This window comes from Podarcis vaucheri (assembly GCF_965113315.1).
Source record: "Podarcis vaucheri genome assembly, chromosome: 11".
NCBI lineage: Eukaryota > Metazoa > Chordata > Lepidosauria > Squamata > Lacertidae > Podarcis > Podarcis vaucheri.
Window position 1 is genome coordinate 55,160,222 of NC_138749.1, and position 25,913 is coordinate 55,186,134.

Sequence of the window (25,913 nt, forward strand, 5' to 3'; positions counted from 1 at the left end):
TGAACTCAGTATTGAATGCAGACGTTTCTTTTTTACTGACACTCACATAAATATTTCATTTTAATAATGTCTACATAAATGATAATTGTTTTATCCAAAATACATATGCTATCCAGAGAAAGATATTGCTTGCATAATATGATTCACAACATAACTATGACCTTACGTCCTTCATACAGGACAGAGAACAATGTCGCTTCAATGAACCCTCTGTGTGTCATGTTCAGGTAGCAAGGCCATGCGCATCAGAAGCTATTGAATTAACTTCTATTGCCCCACTTTCCAAAAGAATGCACAAGAATGCAGACTTTCCAAAAGAATGCATGTAAATTGTGTGCAGTTTTGCTGTAATATACACATTGCTCGGTGCATCCCCTTTAAAAAAATCCACAACAATATGTGTGTACATTTTATCTAAAATACATATTTTTGTGCCTCCTTTTACAGACCAAAACTGCATCACAAAAACTAAAAAAAGTGCAGAATTTGACTGGTAGCTGCATTCTGATCAGCAAGTTCCGGAACATCAAATTGGCTCAGTTCACTGTGAAAAGTGGACCGAATAAATGGGGTTCAGATAATGTTTTCTTGGGGTCCTTGGCTTACATCACATTCCTAAATGTGTCTACTCAGAACTAAGCCCCACTGAGTAAAATGGGAATTACTTCAAGAGAAGTATATAGGATTCCAGCTATAATATATATAAAGCTTTATTAATATTTTATATATTGTGTGCTGCAAGCACAAAATCATATCTGTTGTTATAGGCATCCACATAGTTCATTGGGCAATGTTGTATAAATCTAGTTTTACTGAACTTTGGCTTTGAATTTCGAAAACATCAAGATTTATATTTATTTTCTAATGTTTTAGACTAAATCCACTACACAGCCAATATAGGCCCTGTGAGAAAACAGTAAAGTTATTTTCCTTCTTTCCAAAGCGCAATAGTTAAAAAAATTTTAAAAAATGTGCAAATGGCGATATAAACCTTACATATTTCCCAGGGTAAATAAAATACCGTATTTGTTAAATGAACAAAAGGTAGAACTCTATCCAATCTATATCTTACAGAGGGAGATTCACCTCTGTTTACTCAGAAATTTCAAACTTCCTATGTAAATTAGCCTGATGAAAAATGGCACAGAAATGCACACAAATGTGATTACCATACTGAAAACATTGTGGTGCTTGTCACTAACAGAACATACCCAAATGCTTTCCTCTTGACGATATTGCTTCCAGTTCCTTCCACTGTCACTAAACATCAGGAGGTAGCTTGTTACCCAGTCGGAACTCCCGTATCCACCTTGGGTAGCCACTGCGGTAATTTCAGTTCGCTCGCCAAGATCGATCTGCAGCCATTGATATTTATTTGATATGAGTGGAGTCCAGCCACCAGCACCTTTAGGGGTAAATAGAACAGGGAAAATATTGGAAGGAGAAATTAGTTCAGAGTGGAAGAATGGAAATTTTTCTATCATCTATCTATCTATCTATCTATCTATCTATCTATCTATCTATCATCTATCTCTCTATCTCTCTATCTATCTATCATCTATCTATCAATCATCTATCTATATCTATCTATCTATCTATCTATCTATCTATCTATCTATCTATCTATCTCTATCTATCTATCTATCCTCTATCATCATCATCATCATCATCATCATAATAAAATAAAATAACAATAATACAATTTTATTTCTATCCCGTCCTCCCCAGCCGAAGCTGGGCTCAGAGTGGCTAACAACAGTAAAAGTAACACAGTTTACAGAAAAACACAATCAGTTAATTGAAATACCGGTACATTCTAAAATCAATTCATTCTAAAATCAATTCAGAATCAAATTAATGGCAACCATTGGGCTACAGTTCTATGAGGATTACAGACACACAAAACCTCAAGGAAAACTGTAGTTGACGCAAAACTGAACTGCTGATTGAAACTTATATATACAGAAACTTGTATATATACAGAAACCTATCTCCATAAAAATGTGATATAAGAGACATGGGTGGCGCTGTAGTCAAAACCACTGAGCCTCTTGGGCTCGCTGATGGGGTGAGCTCCCATTGCTCTGTTCCAGCTCCTGCCAACCTAGCAGTTGGCAGGACTGAAAGCAAGATGAGCATTGCAACCCCACAGTCGCCTTTGACTGGACTTAACCCTCCAGGGGTCATTTACCTTTTAGCTTATATAGTGGTACTTCGGGTTACAGACGCTTCAGGTTACAGACTCCGCTAACGCAGAAATACTACCTCAGGTTAAGAACTTTACTTCAGGATGAGAAGAGAAATCATGTGGCTGTGGTGCGGCAGCAGCAGGAGGCCCCATTAGCTAAAGTGGTACCTCAGGTTAAGAGCGGACCTCCGGAACGAATTCAATTCTTAATCCGAGGTACCACATAATGCGTTCCGTAGGTCCATTTGTAAACCAAAAAAGTTTGTAATCCAAGGCATATTTTTGCCAATGGGGCTTCCCAAAAAACATTTGTTCATAATCCAAAAAACAACAACGGGTTGTAATCCAAAAGAAGGTTGCAAACCGGGACATGCACTTCCGGGTTTGACGTGTTTGTAATCCAAAACGTATGCAAACCAAGAAGTATGCAAACCAAGGTACCACTGTAATGGATTGCCAGAAGGTCAGAAGAACAGTATTTTGAACATTGTACCTAGGCTAGGCTAGACCAGCTATTCTTAAAAGTTTGTCAAAGAAGCTCTGACTTAAAAGTATTCTGCCCCCCACTCCCCCATGAGAATGAGCCCTGTTGTACTGTTCATTTAAACCCAAACTACCCCCTTGCTTCTCATTTGCTTTAAGGAGAAACATTTTTGAATGGATTCAAATAAAGCAAAGCCACTGCACATTGCTGGGAGTTCGCTTTGTTGCTTTCCTCTGAGCTTCTCGAGACTGAAACGGAAGTTGATTTCTCTGCCAAGTCAGGAATATTAGTTCTGTCGACTGACAAACGTAACAGCTGTGCTCAGATATAACAATAAGCCATTGTTTATCATTATGAGAACATGAGGACATACCATTCCCCACCAAGGCTACAAGAAGAAGAACGGAAGCTTCTATTTCCATTTTAGATTGACTATAGTTTAGTGTTTCCAGTTTCATAAACAGTGGTTTGGCCATTGTAGTTCATGCACTGGCAGCTTCATGACTGGATTACTGCATTGTTTGTCGAGGTCCCCAAGCCACCCCTCAAAATAATTAACAAATCACACATAATTTTTGTTTGAGGTTTCTTGGCATAATTTTGGCCACAACTTTATTAAAATACATAATCTGTGAGTGGTTGCTTAGGCACTGGTTATGACTATCTGTCCCCCCGCCTGGGACAGAACTGACTTTCTGAACTCCCTCGGAAGCCAGTGAAGGGAAAACAATGTTGGGGATCAGTTGAGCTGAGTGACAGTCCCTCACCGCTCACCCAACCAGCTCCCCAAGGCTTGCCGGCCCTGGTCCCATTTCAGGGATTGGATGAAATCGTGGCAAGCCCCAGGATTCCTTTGACGGAATTCCCTTCCACACCACCATTGGAGGGGCAGGCCCAGCCTATCCTGACCCCTCCTCCACCAATTTTTATAACCAATGCCTAACCGCAACCTTACAAGTTGTGATAAATTGCAAAGTAGTAGGCAAAAACCAAATGGCACCAGCCAATCAGCCAAATGGACAAAATTCCTACTAGGCCCCTGCCCCAATGGCAGACGACCCCATGACAGGCATAGCAAGGTCAACCGGAACACAGGGCGGGCTGGCAGGTGATCCGATGCACTCAGCGAAAGAGAAAGGAAAAGCAGAGTGCCCCAATATTTAAAACCTTTGGTCCTACCCACCCAATTTGCAACGTGCAATTTGCCCCAGCAACCCGGTCATCCAATCATTGCTTCAGGCAATTGTCAGGAAAAAGCAGCAATGCAAAAGCCAGCTGCAAGTGTCTGGAATGCAAAACAGGATGTTGATGTGTGGGACTGTACTATTGGAACAAAGGAGCAGTCTATTCATTGCACTGAGCACCGGATGTTAGCTCAGAGTGTCATCTGACCTGTACTGGAAGTACAGGGGTGGAGTTTCTTGCACTACTGTTGGAGACTGGAGAGTGCAGACACGTTTCTCTGTACTACTGGAATGACAGGAATAAAGCCATGTAAATAGATTTCTGTCTGTCTCTTTACCCCTCCCTGAGGGAACCAGGGAGGAGGGGGAGAGGTGTGTCCCTCTCACGCTGAGTGGGATCGCCGATTGGTGACCTTGCCTGTATCCTGCCGGGAGACGCAGACGGGGAGGTCAACAAGGATCTCAAGCCGAATGCCTGGAGTGAGGCCAGTTACCTCTGACTGCAGCCTGAGTATCCCACCATTTAACCTGCCTGGCAACAGAGTGTTGGCCTGGCAGACCCCACCGCAACACGTGCTCTCATTTCAGGGAGAACATGCTTTGTACTCTGTTTGGGGCTGTCCTTGGCTTGGTCTGGAAGCTCAGGTTGGTGACTAGAAATGGGAGCACATGGCCAACTACGACTGAGCTAGGTTCAAGGTCGTCAACTTTCTCTCCCAGGGCTCTTAGGATTGGTGTGTAAGCATTAAATGCCCCCCCATCCTCACAAAGCAACACACAACTGTAAAGAATGTGTTAATTTATTTACAGTGGTACCTCGGGTTACAAACGCTTCGGGTTACAAATGCTTTGGGTTACGAACTCCGCTAACCCGGAAGTAGTTGCTCCGGGTTGCAAACTTTTCCCCAGGATGAGAATGGAAATAGCACGCCGGCGGCGGGGGGCACCATTAGCGAAAATGCACCTCAGGTTAAGGACAGTTTCGGGTTAAGAACGGACCTCCAGAACAAATTAAGTTCATAACCCGAGGTACCACTGCAGTTACTCCACTGTGATCATAATAGGCAACATCATATCTAAAAAGGTCAGACATTTGCCTGGAGATAGATCTGGAATAATTTCCATGTAAAAACAATAAGTCACATCTCAACATATGTTTAAAAAATATCCTGAGCTTATACTTGGAGGTAACTATATATTGTTGTAAGCAATTGTAATGAAGTTTACACATGGAGGATAACATTAAAGAAGTGAAGAGATGTCCCCTCTTTGTTAAAAAAAAAAATGTCATGAAACAGCTCTTCCCAAGCATGCTTTGCCTCTGATGAGGTACCAGAATTTCTTTTAGATGCTTTTTAAAGGTGAGAGCTATTTAAAAGAGGGAAAGCCATTTAAAGGTGAAGTACTATGACAACTTAGTTCAGGTAAAGTATTCGCTTTCTGAAGTATTGGAGCTCTTCGCGATACTTCATCTCTAAAATATGCCACACATTTTTCTCTCTTTCTAAGGCAGAAGTAATCACTTCATTTGGCCTACGTTCCCCTTGAGCGTGCCCCTCCCTTTTACATCAAAGGAGCATAATTCACATAGAGTCTGCAAGGAGCGCATTTGCATAATATGCATTCAAATAAAAAGAAGAAGGTCCTTCTTTCAAGTTGCAAGCTGACTGCCCTGCCTCACTGTCTTGCAGTTAAAGATGTGTGGTGCAAGCCTGTATGTGTCTACTCGAATGTAAGTCCTGCTGAGTTACTTCCAGGTAAGTGTGTACCAGATTGCAGCCTTAAATACAGACTTAATACAGTGGTGCCCCGTAAGACGAATGCCTCACAAGACGGAAAACTCACTAGATGAAAGGGTTTTCCGTTTTTGAGCTGCTTCGCAAGACGAATTTCCCTATGGGCTTGCTTCGCAAGACGAAAACGTCTTGCAAGTTTGTTTCCTTTTTCTTAACACCGTTAATACAGTTGCGACTTGACTTCGAGGAGCAACTCATAGAACGCAGTGTACATAGTAGCCTTTTTTGAAGTTTTTAAAGACTTTGGTGATTCTTGAAGCTTTTCCAAAACTTCTTTTGCAGCCATTTGGTAAGTTAAGCTTTTAAAACTTTTTTTGGGGTTTTGGATTTTGGGTTGGGGTGTTTGGAATTCAAGGACTTGGTGTTGGGAAGGGGTTTGCAAGAATCTGGAAGCTTGTGTGTTTTTTTTCTGCATTTTTATGATTTTCTGTGACCATTGGGCCACTCTGCTGTTTTTTAAAAAAAATTCTGGGTTTGAATTTTGAAATGCTCCTTACAGTATGTGTGACTTTAAAGAGCACTTAATAAACTCTTGTTGTACCAAATTTGGCTTTGTTTGGACTTTTTTTGACCATAGGAACGCATTAATTGATTTTCAATGCATTCCTATGGGAAACCGTGCTTCGCAAGACGAAAAATTCGCTAGACGAAAAAATTCGCGGAATGAATTAATTTCGTTTTGCGAGGCACCACTGTAGCAGAATAACATTCTTCAGAGCCAAATCACTTCTGTCACAACAGAATACACACAAATCAAATTATTATTTTACTGGGTTTTCCAGAGAGGTAGCCTCTTTTGTGGAAAAGAGACGTTCAGCTGGCGCCTTCATTATACACCTTTAGGCTCCATGCAAAAACCCTTTAACCAAGCCTTTGGCTGATTGACATCCAATGCCCTTTCGAAATGTATTGGGGAGAGGGGATTATCAGGTTGTTTTTGTTTTTATTATGCATTTTGTATTGTGATTTTATCTTGTGAACTGCCCTGAGACCTGCGGGTATAGGGCGGTGTACACAGGGCCGGCTTACGCATAGGCGCAAGGGGTGTGCACACCCGGGCGCCAGGTTCTCAGGGGCACTGGGCCGAGAGTCCTGGGTCAAGATTTAGAGTCCGGGGATTGAAGAGCCAGGCCAGTCAACATCCGCTGTCTAGCTGAGCTGAGTCCGTCAGAGCACCACAGGCTTTTCTGCTGCAGGCGCTAAGGTGGCCGGCTGGCTTCACCCTCCTGCGCGCCTGGGATTGGTGGGATGCCAAGAGGCCCGCCCAGCACACACACACTGCTTACACGAGGCGCGCAGCTTCCCTCCCAAGCCTCTGTGGGAAATGCTCTCCTCCTGCAGTGGCATGGGAAAGAGTTGTGTGCCCCCCCAAAAGCTCAACAACTCTGAGCTGCCCCCCCCAAAAAAGTTCAAGAACTTTGGCCTCCCCCCAAAAAAATGGGGGCACTGGACAGTTTTTTGCACCCCCGCACTGCATATGCTAAAGACGGCCCTGGGTGTACAAATTGTTTTATTATTAATAATAATGATTTGCTCCAGGAAAGTAACAGCAAATTGATCAAAGTAGACTGGTCCATGCAAACCTATGCCGTGATAAATCTGTTAATCTTTCAAGTGCCACAATACACTTGGGGAACAAGTCCCATCAGTGAAAGCCTTGCATGAAGCTTGTGCAATGGGACTTCCCCCCCTCCTCCACTCACCTCTGGTACCCCCCAAAATGGCTCTGATGAATTGGGAGAAGCACTAGAATCACATACCGTATTTTTCGCTCCATAAGACACACTTTTTTCTTCCTAAAAAGTAAGGGGAAATGTCTATGCATCTTATGGAGTGAATGTGTGGTCCCTGGAGCCGAATTGCCCAGGGTCAAAAAGCAGATTGTGTTTTTTGTTTTGTTTTTAGAAAGAGGGAAGGGGGTGTTAAAACAAAACCACTGAGCAGCTGATCGACAAGGGATTGGGAGGGAGATAAGGGATTCTAGAGATAAAGGAGGCTGCCTGGGAGCAGGGAAGTAAAAGCTCAGGATTTTTGCATTGGGCTACCCCAAACTCACCATCAAATCACATATCATGTCTGCGGCCACAGCATGAACCACAAAAATCATATATCCACTGTTTCGTTCAGAATATTTTTTTTCTTGTTTTCCTCCTCTAAAAACTAGGTGCGTCTTATGGTCAGGTGCATCTTATGGAGCGAAAAATACGGTATATGGTACAAGAGGAAGGACCTTTCCATCTGTCAAGCTGCACTGTTTGTTTGTTTGTTTGTTTGTTTGTTTGTTTGTTTTTACTGAATCTAGACTAAAAATTGCTTCATCTTTTTTCTTCCCATGAATTGTTACCAACAGTAAGTGCTCTGTATTTGGCAGAGGGTTGCACTCAACTAACTTTTACTCAGATCAGAGCAGCTGAAATTAATGACCATGACTCATGTAGGTCCCTTAATTACAATGAGTCTAACTCTGAGTAAAAGTTATTTGAATACAACCCACTGTTTCCTATAATACACATATTGGTGATGCTAGATTCACAAATGATGCTGTATTTCTGGGTCTTGGTCGAAACATCTACAATCAATGGTAGGCAGAGCTCCAAGGATCATAATTCTCCTTCTACAGTTAGTAAATGGGGTCACCTCTGTCAGCATCCAGTGAACATTGGCTAGATCAGTGTGACTGAGGACTAAAGAAATTAATAAAAGATCTGTAGAGGCTTAAATAATTGTTTAATCAATAAACACAGTCAAAACAATGAATAGCTTTCATATAGCCATCAATAACAGCTCCAGGTCAGATGTTCGTAACTGACACGTCTGTGATTTACTTCTCAACTGTTTAATAGCCTTGATAGGCAAGTTTTAAAAGGAGAAGACTGTATAATTTATTTTAGTATATTTAGATTCCACCATTCCTTCAAGGAGTTTTGGTCAACAAGCTTAAGGCACAGCCCTAACAAATAATGACTGACCCAAGGTCTCCCAGTAAGCTTCTTATCTAAGTAGAGATCTTGAATATATGGAAATAAAACATAAAAGGGATTTCTTGCAAAATTAGGGGATTTAAAAATTAGCAGATGGAAATGCACAGCGCTGTACTCTATGCACAGGCAAGTGGGGTGTCAGGCAGGATCGCCATATGTCTAGATTTCCCCAGATATTACTGGGATTTCAGTGATGGATAATAATAATAATAATAATAATAATAATAATAATAATAATAATAATAATTTATTTATACCCTGCCCATCTGATTGAGCTTCCCCAGCCACTCTGGGCGTCTCTCAATCAAGTGTTAAAAATAATACAACATTAAATATTAAAAATTTCCCTAAACAGGACTGCCTTCAGATGTCTTTTAAAAATAAGATAGCTGCTTAATTCCTTGACATCTGATGGGAGGGTGTTCCACAGGGTGGGTGCCACTACCGAGAAGGCCCTCTGCCTGGTTCCCTGTAACCTCACTTCTTACAATGAGGGAACTGCCAGAAGGCCCTCAGAGCTGGACCTCAGTGTCCGGGCAGAATGGTGGGGGTGGAGACGCTCCTTCAGGTCTACTGAGCCGAGGCCGTTTAGGGCTTTAATTGCTTATTTGAAAATGAAAATGAAAGTGACCTGCATTAACAGGCTTTACAAAACAAAAGCATAGGAAATAGTAATAAGAATACTGCCGTAGCATTGGGGTGTCTGGGATCCTCCTCAAGCTTTTGTTTCTAAGATGGGATTCATAGAAAAAGAAACTGCTACAGCATTGAGTCCAGTCTCTTTGCTAAGTCAACGGCTTTCTAACTAAGTCTGTCAAGTAACTCCTCACATGTCTAAAGAGAATAGTTGACTGGTTGCCACAGAAACTAGTAGTTGGAAATGGATTGGCTGAATGGGGCAGGCCTTCCTCTCTCCCCTAGTTGGAAGTGATGTTACTGGTGGAATAGACCTGGAGCCAGTCTCATTTTGGTCGGAGCTGGGAAGAGACTCAGTGAATCAGCAACCTGATTGGCCTGCAGGAACAGCCCAGAATTAGCCAATCACGCGGGGCCCACTGTGTAAATAATGTATATATAGCTAGTCATTTTGGGGAAAGTTTCATTCATTGCTACTATGAGCTGAATAAAGAGCATGAAATTCACACTCAACTCCAAGTATATTTCAAAAACTATATATCACAAAGACATCACAGTCTCCACTGACCTGCATTCTAACCTGAGATATGCTCTGGCATCCCTGAAAACTCTCACTGTTTGGAGGAGACTGGGGTACAAATGACCATACTATTCCAGTTCACAAAAGAAGAATAAGCTAGAACTATTCTAGTTCATAAAACATAAGTATCATGGAGCAGCTGTCCAGGACATATGGCACCATCAAAAGAGCCTGTCTGGAAGAAGAAGAAGCCTATTTCTGAGCTGGGGTCAGCTGTGTTTTCTTTTGTTTTCTTGCATTTCCAGATACTGAGTTGAATATGTAAAAATCAATGTCCACCTGCATTACATAGTAAATAAGGTTGAATGAAACTATTCTTAATAAAATGACAAAAGCGTCACCTTTAAAAAGTTTTTAAATGTGAAGTTGCTTCTGGGTCTCATCAGCACCAAAGTACCAGGAAGGAATACGGGATCAGAAATAGTATTTCAAAAGCAAATGATGAAGCAGAGGCAAAATCAATAATGATTTTCAACCTCTTGGCATTCCACTGTAAATGACAATCTTTAGATTCAGGGCAAGTCACAAAAATGCCGGCTCATTTCAAGGCAGAAGGTCTAAAATGAAAATGTCTCAGAGTTACTTTTCACACAAAAAAAACCTTATTTCAACTTTCATCCTGATATTGACCAGGTGCTCCTCAAGACAGTTCCTCTGGGCAACAGGCCATGGATTTTCATGTTAATCAGACTTGGAAAGCTTCCTGTGAAATCAACGATTCAAAGTCATGAGGTTTGATATCTTTTCCTACCACTGAAGCTGACAGTGACCCATCCTTACTTGTAGAGAATTCAGAATCAATGTACAAGTATCTAAATTGAAGAATAAATCAAACACCCCAATATTAGCATATTCTGGATCAAAGCAATATTGTAAGTTCTTTGCCTACACAAAGTTTCTTATAAGTATGCTGCCATACTGAAAAATATCCAGCCATTCTATAAAATTAAGACTCTCCAAACCTAGTGTTTCTTAATTCAAGGATTACATTACTTTGAACTAAAACACAGGAGTAAAATTGTTTATCTGTAATTATATGTATTTATTCTCATTCAGCTTTTTTATTTGCTCTTTTCCCACTAATCTGTCCTTACTTTGATTCTTTGCAAAAATCCTGATGCCAATAAAGAGCTCAATTTCCAGTCTTCCTCCCTACCTGCTATTTACTTAAGTAGTACGTGAAGGATAGCATCGGCTACTTTTAATTTTCAAAACATGAGGACTTGAATGTGTGTCATGTCTTTGTGAAAGCTTTGATACTTTTATAATACAAAAAACAAAAAGCCAGCATCATGACGAGGTCAAAGTACAGTTTGATGACAGATCCATGTGCCATATAAAATGAGGAGTGGAGTTTAAATACTTTCTCCCAGCTGTCGTTCCAGAGTCTGACCCCCAATACCTCTCACTTCCCCCTAAATTTGAGCCTGAGGGTTGTAATCAACAAAGTTGCTCCATTCCTGTAAGAATTTTCACAGGCTCAGTGGAACCTCCCTTCCCTCTCCTTCCCCTGCCCATTCCAACTCTCCTAAGCGGATTTGGGGCAGGGGGCAGGCAGGGAAAGGAGATGGAGTTCCATTGCAGAAGTAGAAGTCCTTGCACAAATGGAATGACTTCACTGGATGCAACCCGGAGCCTAAAAGTGAGCTAAGAAAAGTTCCTACAGGAGACGTGATGGGAAGCACCATATGAAGAGAACCATGTACACCCCCTTGAGATCTTTGGAAGATAAATATGGTATGTAAATGGAATAAATGAATAAATAAGCAATGGACAAAGGAGAGCTGTGTGCTTTCCACTGGTAATAGGGGAGCAAATTGGTTCAGTTCATATTTTAATAATTTTCACTTCACCAAACAAGGCATGCAACTATCCTTCCAAATTCACACTTTCCCAAATTTTTGGTTGAGAGAGAGGGGAATAGATGTGGGCATGGGATGGAGTGGCTGGACTTCAGAACAACAGCTCTCCACTCTGCAGTATTTTGCTGCAGGTTCCACAGGTTTGAATGCTGTCTTAATACTGTCACAATTTTCTGTCTCCGTTATTAAGCTTAGGTTTAATTATGCATTTAACAGACTCAGTTTCCCACCCAGAATATTTAGTGACGGAGTAATCAGAGGGTTGGGTATATGTTTTCAATCAGATACCATAGGGAACAAAATCAGTTATTTTACAGGGATTGATAAAATAAACAGATTTCTCCTTTTCAGCTCAAATGCAACTTTGCATCAGAATTGGTTTCTCTGTGAGCTGCTGAGATGTGCATTTCAAAATGAAATGTCATTTTCTGTTATCCTATACTGATGCCATGCTTACTTCATTTTTGCTTTTTCCTTATGAATCCATTATTGATTTCCAGGATTGTAAGTTCCTCTAGTCACATCAGGAAATGGAGCCCAGGTCGGGGCTTTGCTTTTGAAGGATCAGTAGATGGAGTCAGACACAGCTCTCAAGTGCGCTGCTCTGGGACAAAGTAAATATCTACAAAAGATGGCACAGTCAAAATCTGCCCACCACTAACCCTTAATCAGATCTTCTTTTTCGAAGGTCCATGTTGCACCCAAGGCACTTTCCCCCCATCTGTAGGAGGGGTGGGGGGATGAGCCTGAGCAGTGCCCCCACGGTCATGCCACGGCCTGTTGGCCAATCGGGAGTGGTGGCATGATTGGGGAGCCTCTTTAAAGGCGGTGTCGTGTCACTGGGGCTTTACCTGGCTTCGCACCACCGAACACCTGCCCACTACCATAGCAGTTTAGGTGCTTGCTTTGGTCTTGCTCTGGACTTCGGTTGGTCGCCTGTTTTGGACCAGGGGCCGGGCAGGAATTTTTTCCACTTGGCAGATTGGCAACTGGCCATTTGGTTTTTGCCTACCTCTTAGCAATCTTCGCAACTTTGTAAGACTTGGCGGTTAGGCATTGGTTTAGTTAGGTGTGGGGGTAAGGAAATGCAGCCATCACCTGCCCCTCCAGGTACAAGGGTATTCTGGTAAAGGAATCCGTGGGTCTGGATCTCGTCCTGCCCACAACATCTCCCCTCTTGGAGGAGAGGCTTTCTCCAACGCTGCTATTTGAATTTCATTGGAAGTCTCCAATTTCACCAGTGGGAAATTTCCTTGAAATGCAAATAGCAGTTTTGAGGAACAGACTTTTCCCAGGACTATTGCAAGATTAGAGCTTCCCAGCCCACCCAACTGTTTCTAAGCTGCTCGGGCTTTTCCCAAAGCTGCTATTTTCTGTATTACTTTAATTCATTCTTACAATTAATGATATGTGGAGGTTGGCCCATAGTTTCATTGAAAATGATCTCCTGCCCTCAGTCTAGCACCTTGATGCCTTTGTAGGTTTTGCCAATCCTGCAATGGCCCTGGGAAGTAGTTGCCAAACTTTATTCTTCTAGTAGACGCTTAATATTTTTAAAATAAAGCATCTTCTTTTGAGTCCAAATGTCCAGCTTCATTGATGTATGCCAGCCCTTCTAAAACATCTAATATCTTCAATAGTCTCTTTTCAATCATCTTCTGTAGGTCTATGTTATACAGAGAGTGTGGGGGGAGTGAATGCATTACAAAAAAACCCAACCCCAAACCCAACACTGTCTCTAGTAACTGGTAGGGTGTTATTTGTTGGCTATGCCCTGCAAACAACATAATACCTTGCAAACAACTAAACCCGAGGAGAGCTATTCAACTAAGTTTTACTCAGAGTACACCTATTGACATTAATGGACCCAACATAGTAATGTTCATTCATTTCAATGAGTCTCCTCTGCGCAAAACAAAGTTGAATACCACCCATGGAATTGAATTGGCTAGAAGAGTAAATATAGAAACAAAACCTTTAACAGCAAAGGTTTGTATTGGTTAATCATCTTTCTATTGTGGTCCATTCTAAGAAGATCTATAGCATGAGTCATATTGGTAGCATGGGGGAGAGTATAGCATTCATCTTTATTCCTTTTTATTTTTCACATCAGTGCTCAAGTGTTTTGAGGCCATCTTGCGTGCTAGCCTTGTTTCCCTCGAGGTTTCAGTTCCTTCTAACAAACAACTTCTGCAATTTGAACTCCCTAACCAACTGATTTCCTTTTTCCTTTTCCTTTTCAATGGCTTTTGATCTGATTTCATTTTGATGTAAATTCAGACGCATCACTCCATATGTATTTCTTAATACTGAAGATAAAGAAGACAATGATTAAAAGAAAGAAGATGAAGGAGAATCTCTCTCTTAGTTACAGTTATTGATTTCCCCCCCTTATGATTGATTGGTAGATTTTATTGACTTTTTGCCAACTATTTGCAACTGTTGATCCCTTACAGGAGGGATAGGCTCAATCAGCTCCAGTCAATAAGATCATTGGTAAAGGATGATGGGAATTCTAGTCCAACAACATCTGGAGGGCACTACCAGCACCAGATTTAGGGTGGTGCAATTAACCAATATACACCTTTGCAGTTCCGCCCCAAAAGGATGCTGAGCTGAGGAGGTGCAAAGTTGAGAAGATTCATAATTGAGAAAATCCATTTGGGGGCATCAAATGTTGCCTCTTCCTTTCCCTCTTCCTTGATCCTAGGATTTTTGAAACAGCCCGGTTCCAACAGTCGGGCAAACTTCACTTCGCAATATGCAGTAATCTAAAAACTAAAAGGAAAGAGCTGGTCGACAGGGCAGAGGATTTATGCCCAGGAGAACCTTTCACTTATCTCTCCCAGTTAGGGAGGCGGCGGCAGCCGTGGTGGCGAGTCCAGGGGGTCGGAACAACCCAGATAAAACAAAAATAACACAAGTGGAGAGATATTAAAAGACAGCCAGCACAGCCAGTAGATCATTAAAACTCTCGGATAAAAACAAAGGAGGATAAAACCGCTTAAAACCACTTAAAGCTTGGATGAGGGTAAAAGAAATTACTTGGTAACTACCTTCGTCACCATATTGGATCGCAGCTACCAAATGTTGGTCTCGCACAGGGTGCTGTATTACATAACATTACGAAGTGCGCCCTGGCACTGTGTTGACTACCCTTGACTTACATGATAGGTACTTAAAAAAACACAAGAACCCTTTATTTTTTGTGCCACTCAGACCATGACTATGAATCTTATTTAACTGCTTACGAATTAGTTTCAGCTAAGACTGTTTCAATCCCTGCATTAACATGGCCAGTAGCACTTCATTCTTCATTCTTGCCATGTAGATCATTGCAAGTCAGTAGAACATTACACATCACATTCGGGAGTCAGTGCCACTTATATGCTCAATCAGTTGACCTGCAGAATTGGGCATTTGTGCATGTGCAGCAGTGCCCACATGGACAAAGTTCTTGGTGGTAAGCATATCCATGAGATAGATAGATAGATAGATAGATAGATAGATAGATAGATAGATATAGATAGATATCATCTTTCTCTATTTCTATATCGGGGTGCCAACTTGAATAAAATACGGGGGGCAGGTAAGCCACACCCTACATAATCCATCAGATGATATGGTGCAAACACACCATTTGAATGGTAATGCCCATCAACTTGGGGGGAGGGCGGCTCCCTCAAAAATTTTATGGGGAGAAGACAAAAGGAGCTCAACTCCTAGGATTTGGTTCCTATGATCTATATCTATATCTAGCGTGTGTGTGTGCGCGCACACACACACACACACACACACACACACACACACAATTAAATGCATATTCCTTGTGTCTTGCAAAAATATGTGCTTATGAATGGGTTCATGTTCCACGATTCCAGCATAACTATATTACGCTTGAAATGTGAAAACCAGAAACACTATTTTTTTTAAGATACAATACACACATTAAACAAAATGAAAGCTAGACCAGCACAAAGGACAATGGCACCTCTAGCATACACAGTCCTTCTATATGCATTTATATACATTTTGACTTGGCAAATATTTCCTACAGTGACATCTAAGAGGAAGCCGTCTTTTAAATAAAGCCATAGATGATTTCACTCTTGGATTACAGGGATTTCCCATATGGATAGAGCCAATGAAGTGAAACAGTGCAGACATCAATTGATGCGTCTGGCACCAGATATTATAAAAAGATATTGAAGTGAGATTGAAGCAAAGCTGTTGTGAAGCACGACGTCTGAGGTTTTCGAAAGTTCCTTCTCATGTTTAATGAAACTGATTAAATTGCAGTATCAGTGACAATTCCAAATTGCCAAAGCAGAAAAGCAACTACTTAGTATAGATTTTCTTCAGCTCTTAATGCCAGAACCATTCTGTTTAAGTGTCCATATGACAGCTACTGACTTGCCTATAAAGAAAAGTACTAATGCAAGTTCTCTCTAGAGTTGTTTTGCCTTACTGAACACCAGCAGACCTATTCATGCACTAAGCAGCGTACATCCCCTCTAGGATTAGAAAAGCATTCCAGCAAAAGATACCATCTCTATTCTCCTTCTGTGGCACGCTGAACGCTCAACACAAAATTGTAGGAACTTGAGGAAAATATGACACAATGCACAATTGTTATAGCTAGATTTAACAACGGGATTCATCATTTCTCCAAATACCAGACTGCTGCATGAACAAACACGCTGCATTACTTTCTGCTATATTAGCCTAGAATGTATTTCTAATGCCATGATTTGCCACTGGGAATGAATATTTGTTTTTCAACTGAGTCGTGCATCCATCTGCATTCCAGCCTCCTCCAACTTGGTGCTTCCTTGATGTTGTTGGACGCTTAACTCCCATCACCTTAAGCCAGGAAGGCCAATGGTCATAGAAGATGGAACCTGAAGTCCAAAACATTTGATAGGCACCTTGCAGAAGTTGGGAAACTGCTCAAGTTTGGAAACCACACTCGTCTGATAGCATCTCTACAAGGGGCTCACTTGGAGCTCAGGTGTGCAGAAAGACACATAGAGAACCAGGCCAGCTCCTCTGCAAGTTAGATTAATAACAGCCTCTTACTCTCTCCCCCCTTGCACTAGTTGTGGTTCGAGGACCCGACCCCCGCAAAGTGAAATGAAGACACAAGGACATGTGATATAAGGTTGATGGGCTAGAAAAGGCCACAACTTTATTGATTACAGCAATGAAAAGGTATTGGCTTAGGCATTGGATCGAAACAAGTGGGTTTATTCCCCAGTAGGTGGAGCCTGTTGATGCTAATCCAACTATAGGCTCACCCTTGCTGTCACCGAGGGTCGTGCCATGGCCTCCCGCCAAGCAGGCATCGGACGGAATACACGACCCCCAGATTCCTTTAACGGAATACCCCTAAAAATTGAAGGCATAGGCGATGGCCACACCTAGCACTTCGACACACCACAATACATTATTCCAATGCCTAACCTACCCACGAATACCACAAAAGTTGTGATGATTGCTACGAGGTAGGCGAAAAAACCAAAAAGCTGCTGAACATGCCCCCTCTGCGGCACCTGGTTGGGTGGCCACTGGGGGGGCGTGAGCGCCAGCCAGGTGAGCTGGAGGCAGGGGGCCACGCCCCCTGCTGGGCGGTGCTCGGGCTCCCGCCCACAACCACTCCCCTCTCTTTCAGGGAGGAGAGTCTTTATTGCAGAACATGCAATAAAATTGTGGCCTCCTTTCAACCAATATACAAGCTTGGCTCTTTCTTCCTATAGAACTATTCGCCCAGCTTTTCCTGGTGAGTTATCATCACCCTTCCTTTGCCACAATGCTAACTTCTCTGTGACTCTGGGGATTAAGTAGTTGGTAATTTTTTCACACTAATCCTCCTCTGTTGCTGACCACAAACACTGAACATCCATGACAATGAGGACACCCTGTTTGGGACAGGAACAGGCTCACTGCACTCGTGTCTGGGCAGCAAGCAGTGTGTGTGTATATTTTTACGGGGTGGACAGACTTCATTTTTGCTTACAACATTTTTGCATGTCTCGTAGGCTTGGCATGAAATCATATGTATCTGTCTTGTTGTTGTTGTTTAGTTGTTTAGTTGTGTCCGACTCTTCATGACCCCAGGGACCAGAGCATGCCAGGCACTCCTGTCATCCACTGCCTCCCACAGTTTGGTCAAACTCATGTTCGTAGCTTTGAGAACACTGTCCAACCATCTCATCCTCTGTTGTCCCCTTCTCCTTGTGCCCTCCATCTTTCCCAACATCAGGCCTTAAAAAGGTAAAGGTAAAGGTACCCCTGCCCGAATGGGCCAGTCTTGACAGACTGTGGGGTTTGTGCGCCCATCTCACATTTATTGGCCGGGGGCCAGCGCTGTCCGGGGACACTTCCGGGTCACGTGGCCAGCGTGACATCGCTGCTCTGGCGAGCCAGAGCCGCACACGGAACGCCGTTTACATCAGGCCTTATGCTGAGTCAAAACATGGACCAGATCTACATTTAGATCAGGGGACGCAGGTGATGCTGTGATCTAAACCACTGAGCCTCTTTGGCTTGCTGATTGGAAGATTGGCGGTTCAAATCCCCATGATGGAGTGAGCTCACATTGCTCTGTCCCAGCTGCTGCCAACCTAGCAGTTCAAAAGCACACCGGTGCAAGGTACCGCTGTGGCAGGAAGGTAAACGGCATTTTCATGTGCTCTGGTTTCCATCACGGTGTTCCGTTGTGCCAGAAGTGGAAAGCTGTCTGTGGACAAATGCCGGCTCCCTCGGCCTGAAAGAAAGGTGAGCACCGCAACCGCCTAGTCACCTTTAACTGGACTTAACCGTCCAGAGGAGTCTTCCTTTACCTTTACATTTAGATCAAAGTGCAGTTTGATCTAAATGGCAATAGCTCTATATAGTATTAAGAAGAGGACTTCCTCAGTCATGGCATAAGATCTTTTCACTATTAATTCTGTGGATTGATCCTTGAACTGTCTGGATCCAATGACACAATTTGGGTTGCTAATCCGACCTGCCAACATGCACATGGACAAATCTTTGTTAATAACTGTTGCTGTTAGGACACAGGAACTGTCCGATACTAAGGTAGACCATTGATCCATCCAGCTCAGTATCATCTATACTGAATGACAGTAACTCTCCATGGTTTATGATGGGATGCATTCTCAGCCATATTTGAAGTTGCCAGGGATTGAACCACATGCCAAGCTCTATCACTGAGCTACCACACTTCCACCAGAAATGCAACAGTGTCAAAGCATTACTTAATCATGGCTCTATAACTGAGCACATGGGTCTAAATGGGGATGAAGGACACTTCCATCAAGAAAAGGAGTTGCTGGGGAGCATATATGGATGTTGAACAAAGCCCAGAATCTTTGATTGCTTATGTTTGTTGAATAATATAGGGCCAAGCAAAATGTTGCAATACGTTTTCTTTTCTACCGAGTGCTTGTTCTTGTATTGCACACTTTGCTTTTATGTTGCAAGAATGGTTTTGCTGTAAATAAGTACATTTTATATCAACAAATTATTTATTCCCATTTGAGTAAGTTGCCATGTTGATGACCCCACAGTTTCTGTGACTTCCTAAACTCTGCATACCATGATAAGGGCTCCAGATTCCATAACGGACACACTATTTCAGTCCACTTCTGCCAACAGGTCCAGATGTGCTTAGGGTACAATCTAGAATTACTTTTTTAAAAAAGGTAGAATAATGAATTATTGTACTTTTCTGTAAACCAAGCCTCTTGCACAAGGAGAGCCTTGTCTCTGGACTTGGTGTCAATTTCCGCATGCAAAAATCTACCGCAAGGTCAGAAACGCCTCCTCTTTGATTAAAAGACACCTGCCGCACATGAAAGGGCGTATTCAAATGCAACCTTGCAAATTAGACAACAGCAATAACCACCAACCCTTGCTTCTTACTTAGATCTGGAGCCATCCTCCTGGCTAATAAAAAAATACAATTTACATATCACTAGCCAGATGTGCGAATGCTTGCCCTGATTAGTGCATGTGTGAAATAACTAGATGAGATGCCAGTGAAACAGTACTGTTTTTATCTTTTGAAGACATCCTTGCTCAAACAAGAATTGTGTGAATACCTTACAGGGGGACATTGTGCGAAACAATGGGCAACACCGTGCATCAATGGGACAGTCCACTGGCATCATTACAAAGAACTATAAAATCCGCTGTGCTTTTTTGCAAGTGCTGTGTCAGTACAGCATGGTAAAATAATGAGAACTGGGAGCTGCATATACAGATTCAGAACAGAGCTGAAACAGCCCTATTCATGTCTGGGATGTGAATACTACACTACCAAATTTGGCTGCTGCTGCAGAAAGGATGGTTTAAGTGTGTACTTGGCAATTGTATGCACCATCTGGTGAGAAGGCGGCAATCCATTTTCATCAGATAAAAGACTGGTAACCATCACCCATAAACTAGAGTCTAGACTACTGAAATGAGCTCCTTCTGGGGTTGCTCTTGCCAACTGTTCACAAGATTCAGCTGGCTCAGAGCATCTGTGGTGGCTTCATGCTGCCTTCCATCCAGGAAAAATTAAGGTGTTGGTTCAACGTTTTGACCCATAAAGTCCCAGAAACCTTATACACAAAAGGCCTTAGAACAGGCATAGGCAAATTTGGCCCTGCAGGTGTTTTGGGACTACAATTCCCATCATCTCTAGCTAACAGGACGAGTGGTCAGGGATGATGGGAACTGTAGTCTCAAAACATCTGGAGGGCCGAGTTTGCCTATGCCTGCCTTAGACATTACTCCTTCCCCTCGATTCCCTTGTGCTATTCAATAAGATTAACCTGTTAACTAGTAAACGTGTTATAGTTGTAGAAATATGTTCTCAATGGCTCACAACTACATAGCTCCTTCCCACGGAGACTTGCCAGACCTGAACACCTTGGTATGTGCGATTATACCCATGTTATTGGGCTACATCTCCCATCTTGTTTGATCACTGGTCATTCTGGATGAGCTGATGACAGCTGGGAGTCCAATAACATATGGAGGACTACAGGAGAGTTATGCTACAATTGTCACTTTGAGAACTCTGCAGCTGAGCAGCATTTTGAAGATACATTATTGTCACCAGGAAGAGGGACATGAGCAGGGGTCAGCAAACTTTTTCAGCAGGGGGCCAGTCCATTGTCCCTCAGACCTTGGGGGGAGGGGCATGGACTATATTTTGAAGAAGAAGAAAAAGAACAAATTCCTGTGCCCCACAAATAACCCCAAGATGCATTTTAAATAAAAGGACACATTCTACTCATGTAAAAGCACACTGATTCTGGGACTGTCCGTAGGCTGGATTTAGAAGGCAATTGGGCCAGATCTGGCCCCAGGGCCTTAGTTTGCCTACCCATAGACAAGAACCTATATTAATAGAACATCTTTCTTTCTCAGAGCTGCTAATGGGGTAAAAGTCCAGTTGCATTTGCAATAATGATAATTTAGAGTATAAAAATAGTTTTGTTTTGTTTTTTTAAAAAATAGTTTAAAATAAATAAATAAATAAATAAATAAATCAGGCGACACTTTTCTTAACACTTAATGCTTCAAAAAGCTTCACCGGATGAACTTTTAATTCCTCCCACATTCTTCCAACTCCCCACATGCATTAATGGGGAATCACTCAAATGCTAATGTGCACACCATGCTCCCCCTAACACACACATGTTGGCTGCACACTGAGCCAGCATATGAAGAGGCTTTAAGTATGTATCAGTATTTACACAGAGAGAGGTGTGATCCTGGCCCACTCAAGATCCCCTTTGTGTGATGGATCTCCATCTTCATATTCACTTACAGATAGGTAGCCGTGTTGGTCTGCCATAGTCAAAATAAAAAAAATTCCTTCCAGTAGCACCTTAAAGACCAACTAAGTTAGTTCTTGGTATGAGCTTTCGTGTGCATGCACACTTCTTCAGATACACTGAAACAGAAGTTGCCAGATCCTTCTATATAGTGAGAAGGTGGGGAGGGGTATTTCTCAGAAGGGTGGTGGGAATGGGAGATTGGCAGATAGCTGAGATGAGCCTGTTGATGACTCTTAACGACTGTAATAGGTCTTACAGGAAAAGGCAAGGGGTGAGAAGGTGAGAAATGGCTTAGTCATGTATAATGAGATAAGAATCCAATGTCTTTGTTCAGACCAGGTCTCTCCATGGTCCTGTAAGACCTATTACATATTCACTGTACAAGTAAAACCCATTATTGTGAGTGTCAACTATAAAGGCTGTTTGGCCACTTGGTGCAGTAGGGATGGAACTATCCCCACTGCACCCAGTGCCTAAACTGTATGTGGAAAAAGGAGAAACAAAATTTTTATTGAACTCTCCTCAGCTTTTCTACCTTCCTCCTTTGGATCTACATACTTTTCTAAGGTAGCCATGTTCACCACTACTCTCAAGGGAACAGCAAATGGAAGGAGAGCTCAAATGCTCCACAGCCATCAAGGGAAGTCCACCAGGACCATTATTGTACCCAAAGATGCCACACTGGCAATCCTGGCTTAGTTGGCTCAGGGAGGTCTTAAAAGTCCACCTTTGAGAGCTCTGGAGTCCACATTCAAGCCTGCTTCTGAAAAACTGTCGTCAGAGTTTGCAGGGCATCAGTTGAAGAAGGAGCAAAAAGGGTTTTCTTGTGTCTGTGTGTTTCTTTGTGGCTGATTAGCTGTTTTCCCTGTGTAAAGGTCAGAGGGGGCAGGGTTTCTGTTGAGGCAGGGAATTAGCTGTGGGAGGAGCTTATCAGAGTTTGCAGGGCATCAGTTGAAGAAGGAGCAAAAAGGGTTTTCTTGTGTCTGTGTGTTTCTTTGTGGCTGATTAGCTGTTTTCCCTGTGTAAAGGTCAGAGGGGGCAGGGTTTCTGTTGAGGCAGGGGATTAGCTGTGGGAGGAGCTTATCAGAGTTTGTAGGGCAGCGGCGCGCGCCTAGCGGCGCGCACAGTTAGATCCATCTTTTAGATTTAGGGGAGCTAGTCTCAAACGTTTGTTGGGGGAGATCTAGGTGTTTTTTTGTGTGGGGGAAGTTATTTGTCCTGTCTTCAAGCTTTTTATGATGGAGGACCTCTGTAGCCAACCCCAACGACACGATCTCAAGATGGAAGGGGAGGGAACAGCTGCAGTCGCCTGTGATTCCTGCGCAATGTTTGCCATCTTGCCAAAGGTTGCAGGCAGCTTTACCTGCAGCAATTGCATGTTGATTGCCCTCTTAAAAGACAAAGTCCAGCAACTGGAGGAACGTGTAGATACGCTCCAAAGAATTAGAGAGCTGGAGCTCTTCTTGGAAGCAACAGAGCACACCGTCTCCACCAAGGAGGAGACAGGGGACTACCCTGAGAAGGAGTCTAGTTCACCAACACAGGAGCCAGATATATGGAGAAACGTGACTCAAAGAAGTAGGAGGCCCAGGGTTCACTCTGATTGCTTAGAAATACACAATCGCTTTGAGGTCCTCTCCCCTAGCATGGAAGACGAAGAGCAGACTCCATTTGAGGATCTCTCCCTCATTACAGTCGATCAGGTATATGAAGACGAGCAGCAAAGTCAGTCCTCAGGGAATGTGCAGGCGACCTTGGAACGGACAGCTCACGGAAGAACCCCGACCAAACCCAAGAGGAGGCGTGTAGTGGTGATAGGGGATTCCCTACTGAGGGGAACAGAAGCAGTGATCTGTGGGCCTGACAAGATGTCTCGGGAAGTGTGCTGTCTCCCCGGGGCTAAGATCCAAGATGTAACTGAACGACTGCAAGGAATCATAAAACCCACTGACGAATACCCCTTCCTCTTGGTTCATGTGGGAACCAATGACACTGCAAGCAATAGCCTCCAGAAGATCAAAAGAGACTACGAGGCTCTCGGCAGGAAATTGAAGCAACTAAATGCACAAATTGTCATCTTGTCTGTCCTCCCAGTTGAACGACGTGGCCCAGGGAGAGAGGGAAAAATAGTGGAAGTGAACAGCTGGCTTCGCAAATGGTGTAAACAGGAACGGTTTGGATTCTTAGATCACGGACTGCAGTTTCTTGAAGGTGGACTTCTGGCAAGTGATGGGCTGCACCTCACAACGGTTGGGAGAAATGTTTTTGCCAAAAATCTCAGAAACCTCATCAGGAGGGCTTTAAACTGACTAATGTGGGGGAGGGAGACAGTGCTCCTGAAGGTAGGAGTCTATCAATTAATGAAGATGATCATCCAAATGTCATAGACCAAATGGAGCAAACAGCACGCGGACCTAGTGGTGGGAGGAAAAAATCCTTAAATAAGAGACACGGGGGAATGATTAATGGACTTCAATGTCTGTACACTAATGCGCAAAGCATGGGAAATAAACAAGATGAGCTTGAGCTCTTGGTACAGCAAACTAAATATGACATAATAGGCATCACTGAAACCTGGTGGGATAAGTCCCACGATTGGAATGTAATAATGGGGGGATACAATCTATTTCAGAGAAACAGACCAGACAAGAAAGGAGGAGGAGTGGCGTTATATGTCAGGGATGTGTATACCTGTGAAGAGATCCAAGATTTAGAACCTCAAAGCCAAAGTGAGAGCATTTGGGTCAAAATTAAGGGAGAGAAGAATAACAGAGACCTCATTGTGGGAGTTTACTATAGATCCCCAAGCCAAACGGAGGACATAGATGATGCCTTCCTGGAACAGATGGCCAAGCATGCAAAAGGAAGGGAGATAGTAGTAATGGGGGACTTCAATTACCCGGATATTTGTTGGACGTCAAACTCAGCCAAGAGCATAAGGTCAAACAGATTCCTCACTGGCCTTGCAGACAACTTCATTGTCCAGAAAGTGGGAGAAGCAACAAGAGGAACAGCCATTTTAGATCTGGTCCTAACCAATGTTGATGACCTGGTTAGTGGGGTAGAAGTGGAAGGATCATTAGGCGCGAGTGATCATGCTCTTCTGAAGTTTACTATACAGCGGAAAGGAGCAGCCAAGCATACTAGGACTCAATTTCTTGACTTTAAGAAAGCCGACTTCATAAAACTTAGGGAAGTGCTGGGTGAGATCCCATGGACAACAATACTAAAAGGAAAGGGAGTTCATGATGGCTGGGAGTTTGTTAAGAGGGAGATACTAAAAGCACAACATCAGGCAATACCAATGAGACGGAAACATGGAAGGTGCCTAAAGAAGCCAGGGTGGCTATCTAAAGAACTTTTAACTGAATTAAGATTAAAAAAGGATGTGTACAAAAAATGGAAAAGGGGGGAAACCACCAAAGAGGAATTCAAACAAATAGCCAGCACGTGTAGACACAAAGTCAGAAAAGCTAAAGCACAGAATGAACTCAGGCTTGCTAGAGAGGTTAAAAGCAACAAAAAAGGCTTTTATGGGTATGTTCGTAGCAAAAGGAAGAACAAAGAAACAATGGGGTCACTCAGAGGAGAAGATGGTGAAATGCAAACAGGGGACACAGAAAGGGCTGAACTCCTCAATGCCTTCTTTGCCTCAGTCTTCTCCGATAAAGAAAACAATGCCCGACCTGAAGAATTTGGAGCAAATGATTCAGCAAAGGAAACACAGCCCAGAATAACTAAGGAGATAGTACAAGAATATTTGGCTAGTTTAGATGTATTCAAGTCTCCAGGGCCAGATGAACTGCATCCAAGAGTATTAAAAGAACTGGCAGATGTGATCTCAGAACCACTGGCAGTCATCTTTGAGAATTCCTGGAGAACAGGCGAAGTCCCGGCAGACTGGAGGAGGGCAAATGTTGTCCCTATTTTCAAAAAGGGGAAAAGAGAGGACCCAAATAATTACCGCCCAGTCAGTCTGACATCAATAGCAGGGAAGATTCTGGAGCAGATCATTAAGCAAACAGTCTGTGAGCACCTAGAAAGGAATGCTGTGATCACCAATAGTCAGCATGGATTTCTGAAAAATAAGTCGTGTCAGACTAACCTGATCTCGTTTTTTGACAGAATTACAAGCCTGGTAGATGAAGGGAATGCAGTGGATGTAGCCTACCTTGATTTCAGCAAGGCATTTGACAAGGTGCCCCATGATATTCTTGTAAAAAAGCTGGTAAAATGCGGTCTTGACTATGCTACCACTCAGTGGATTTGTAACTGGCTGACTGACCAAACCCAAAGGGTGCTCATCAATGGTTCCTCTTCATCCTGGAGAAGAGTGACTAGTGGGGTGCCACAGGGTTCTGTC

General features: G+C 42.9%; 1 protein-coding gene across 6 annotated transcripts in view; it reads right to left on the reverse strand.

Annotated features, from left to right (window-relative positions):
* Window positions 1-25,913, reverse strand: part of CNTNAP4 (contactin associated protein family member 4) — a gene marked incomplete at its 5' end in the record, with an annotated part of 292,590 nt that overhangs the window by 192,350 nt on the left and 74,327 nt on the right. For all 6 annotated transcript variants that reach the window (XR_014224342.1, XM_082241506.1, XM_082241505.1 and 3 more), the window contains one exon: window positions 1,212-1,405. Coding sequence is in view for 5 of the 6 variants with exons in the window: in XM_082241506.1 (XP_082097632.1) it covers window positions 1,212-1,405 (194 nt within the window). The remainder of the gene's footprint in view (window positions 1-1,211; window positions 1,406-25,913) is intronic.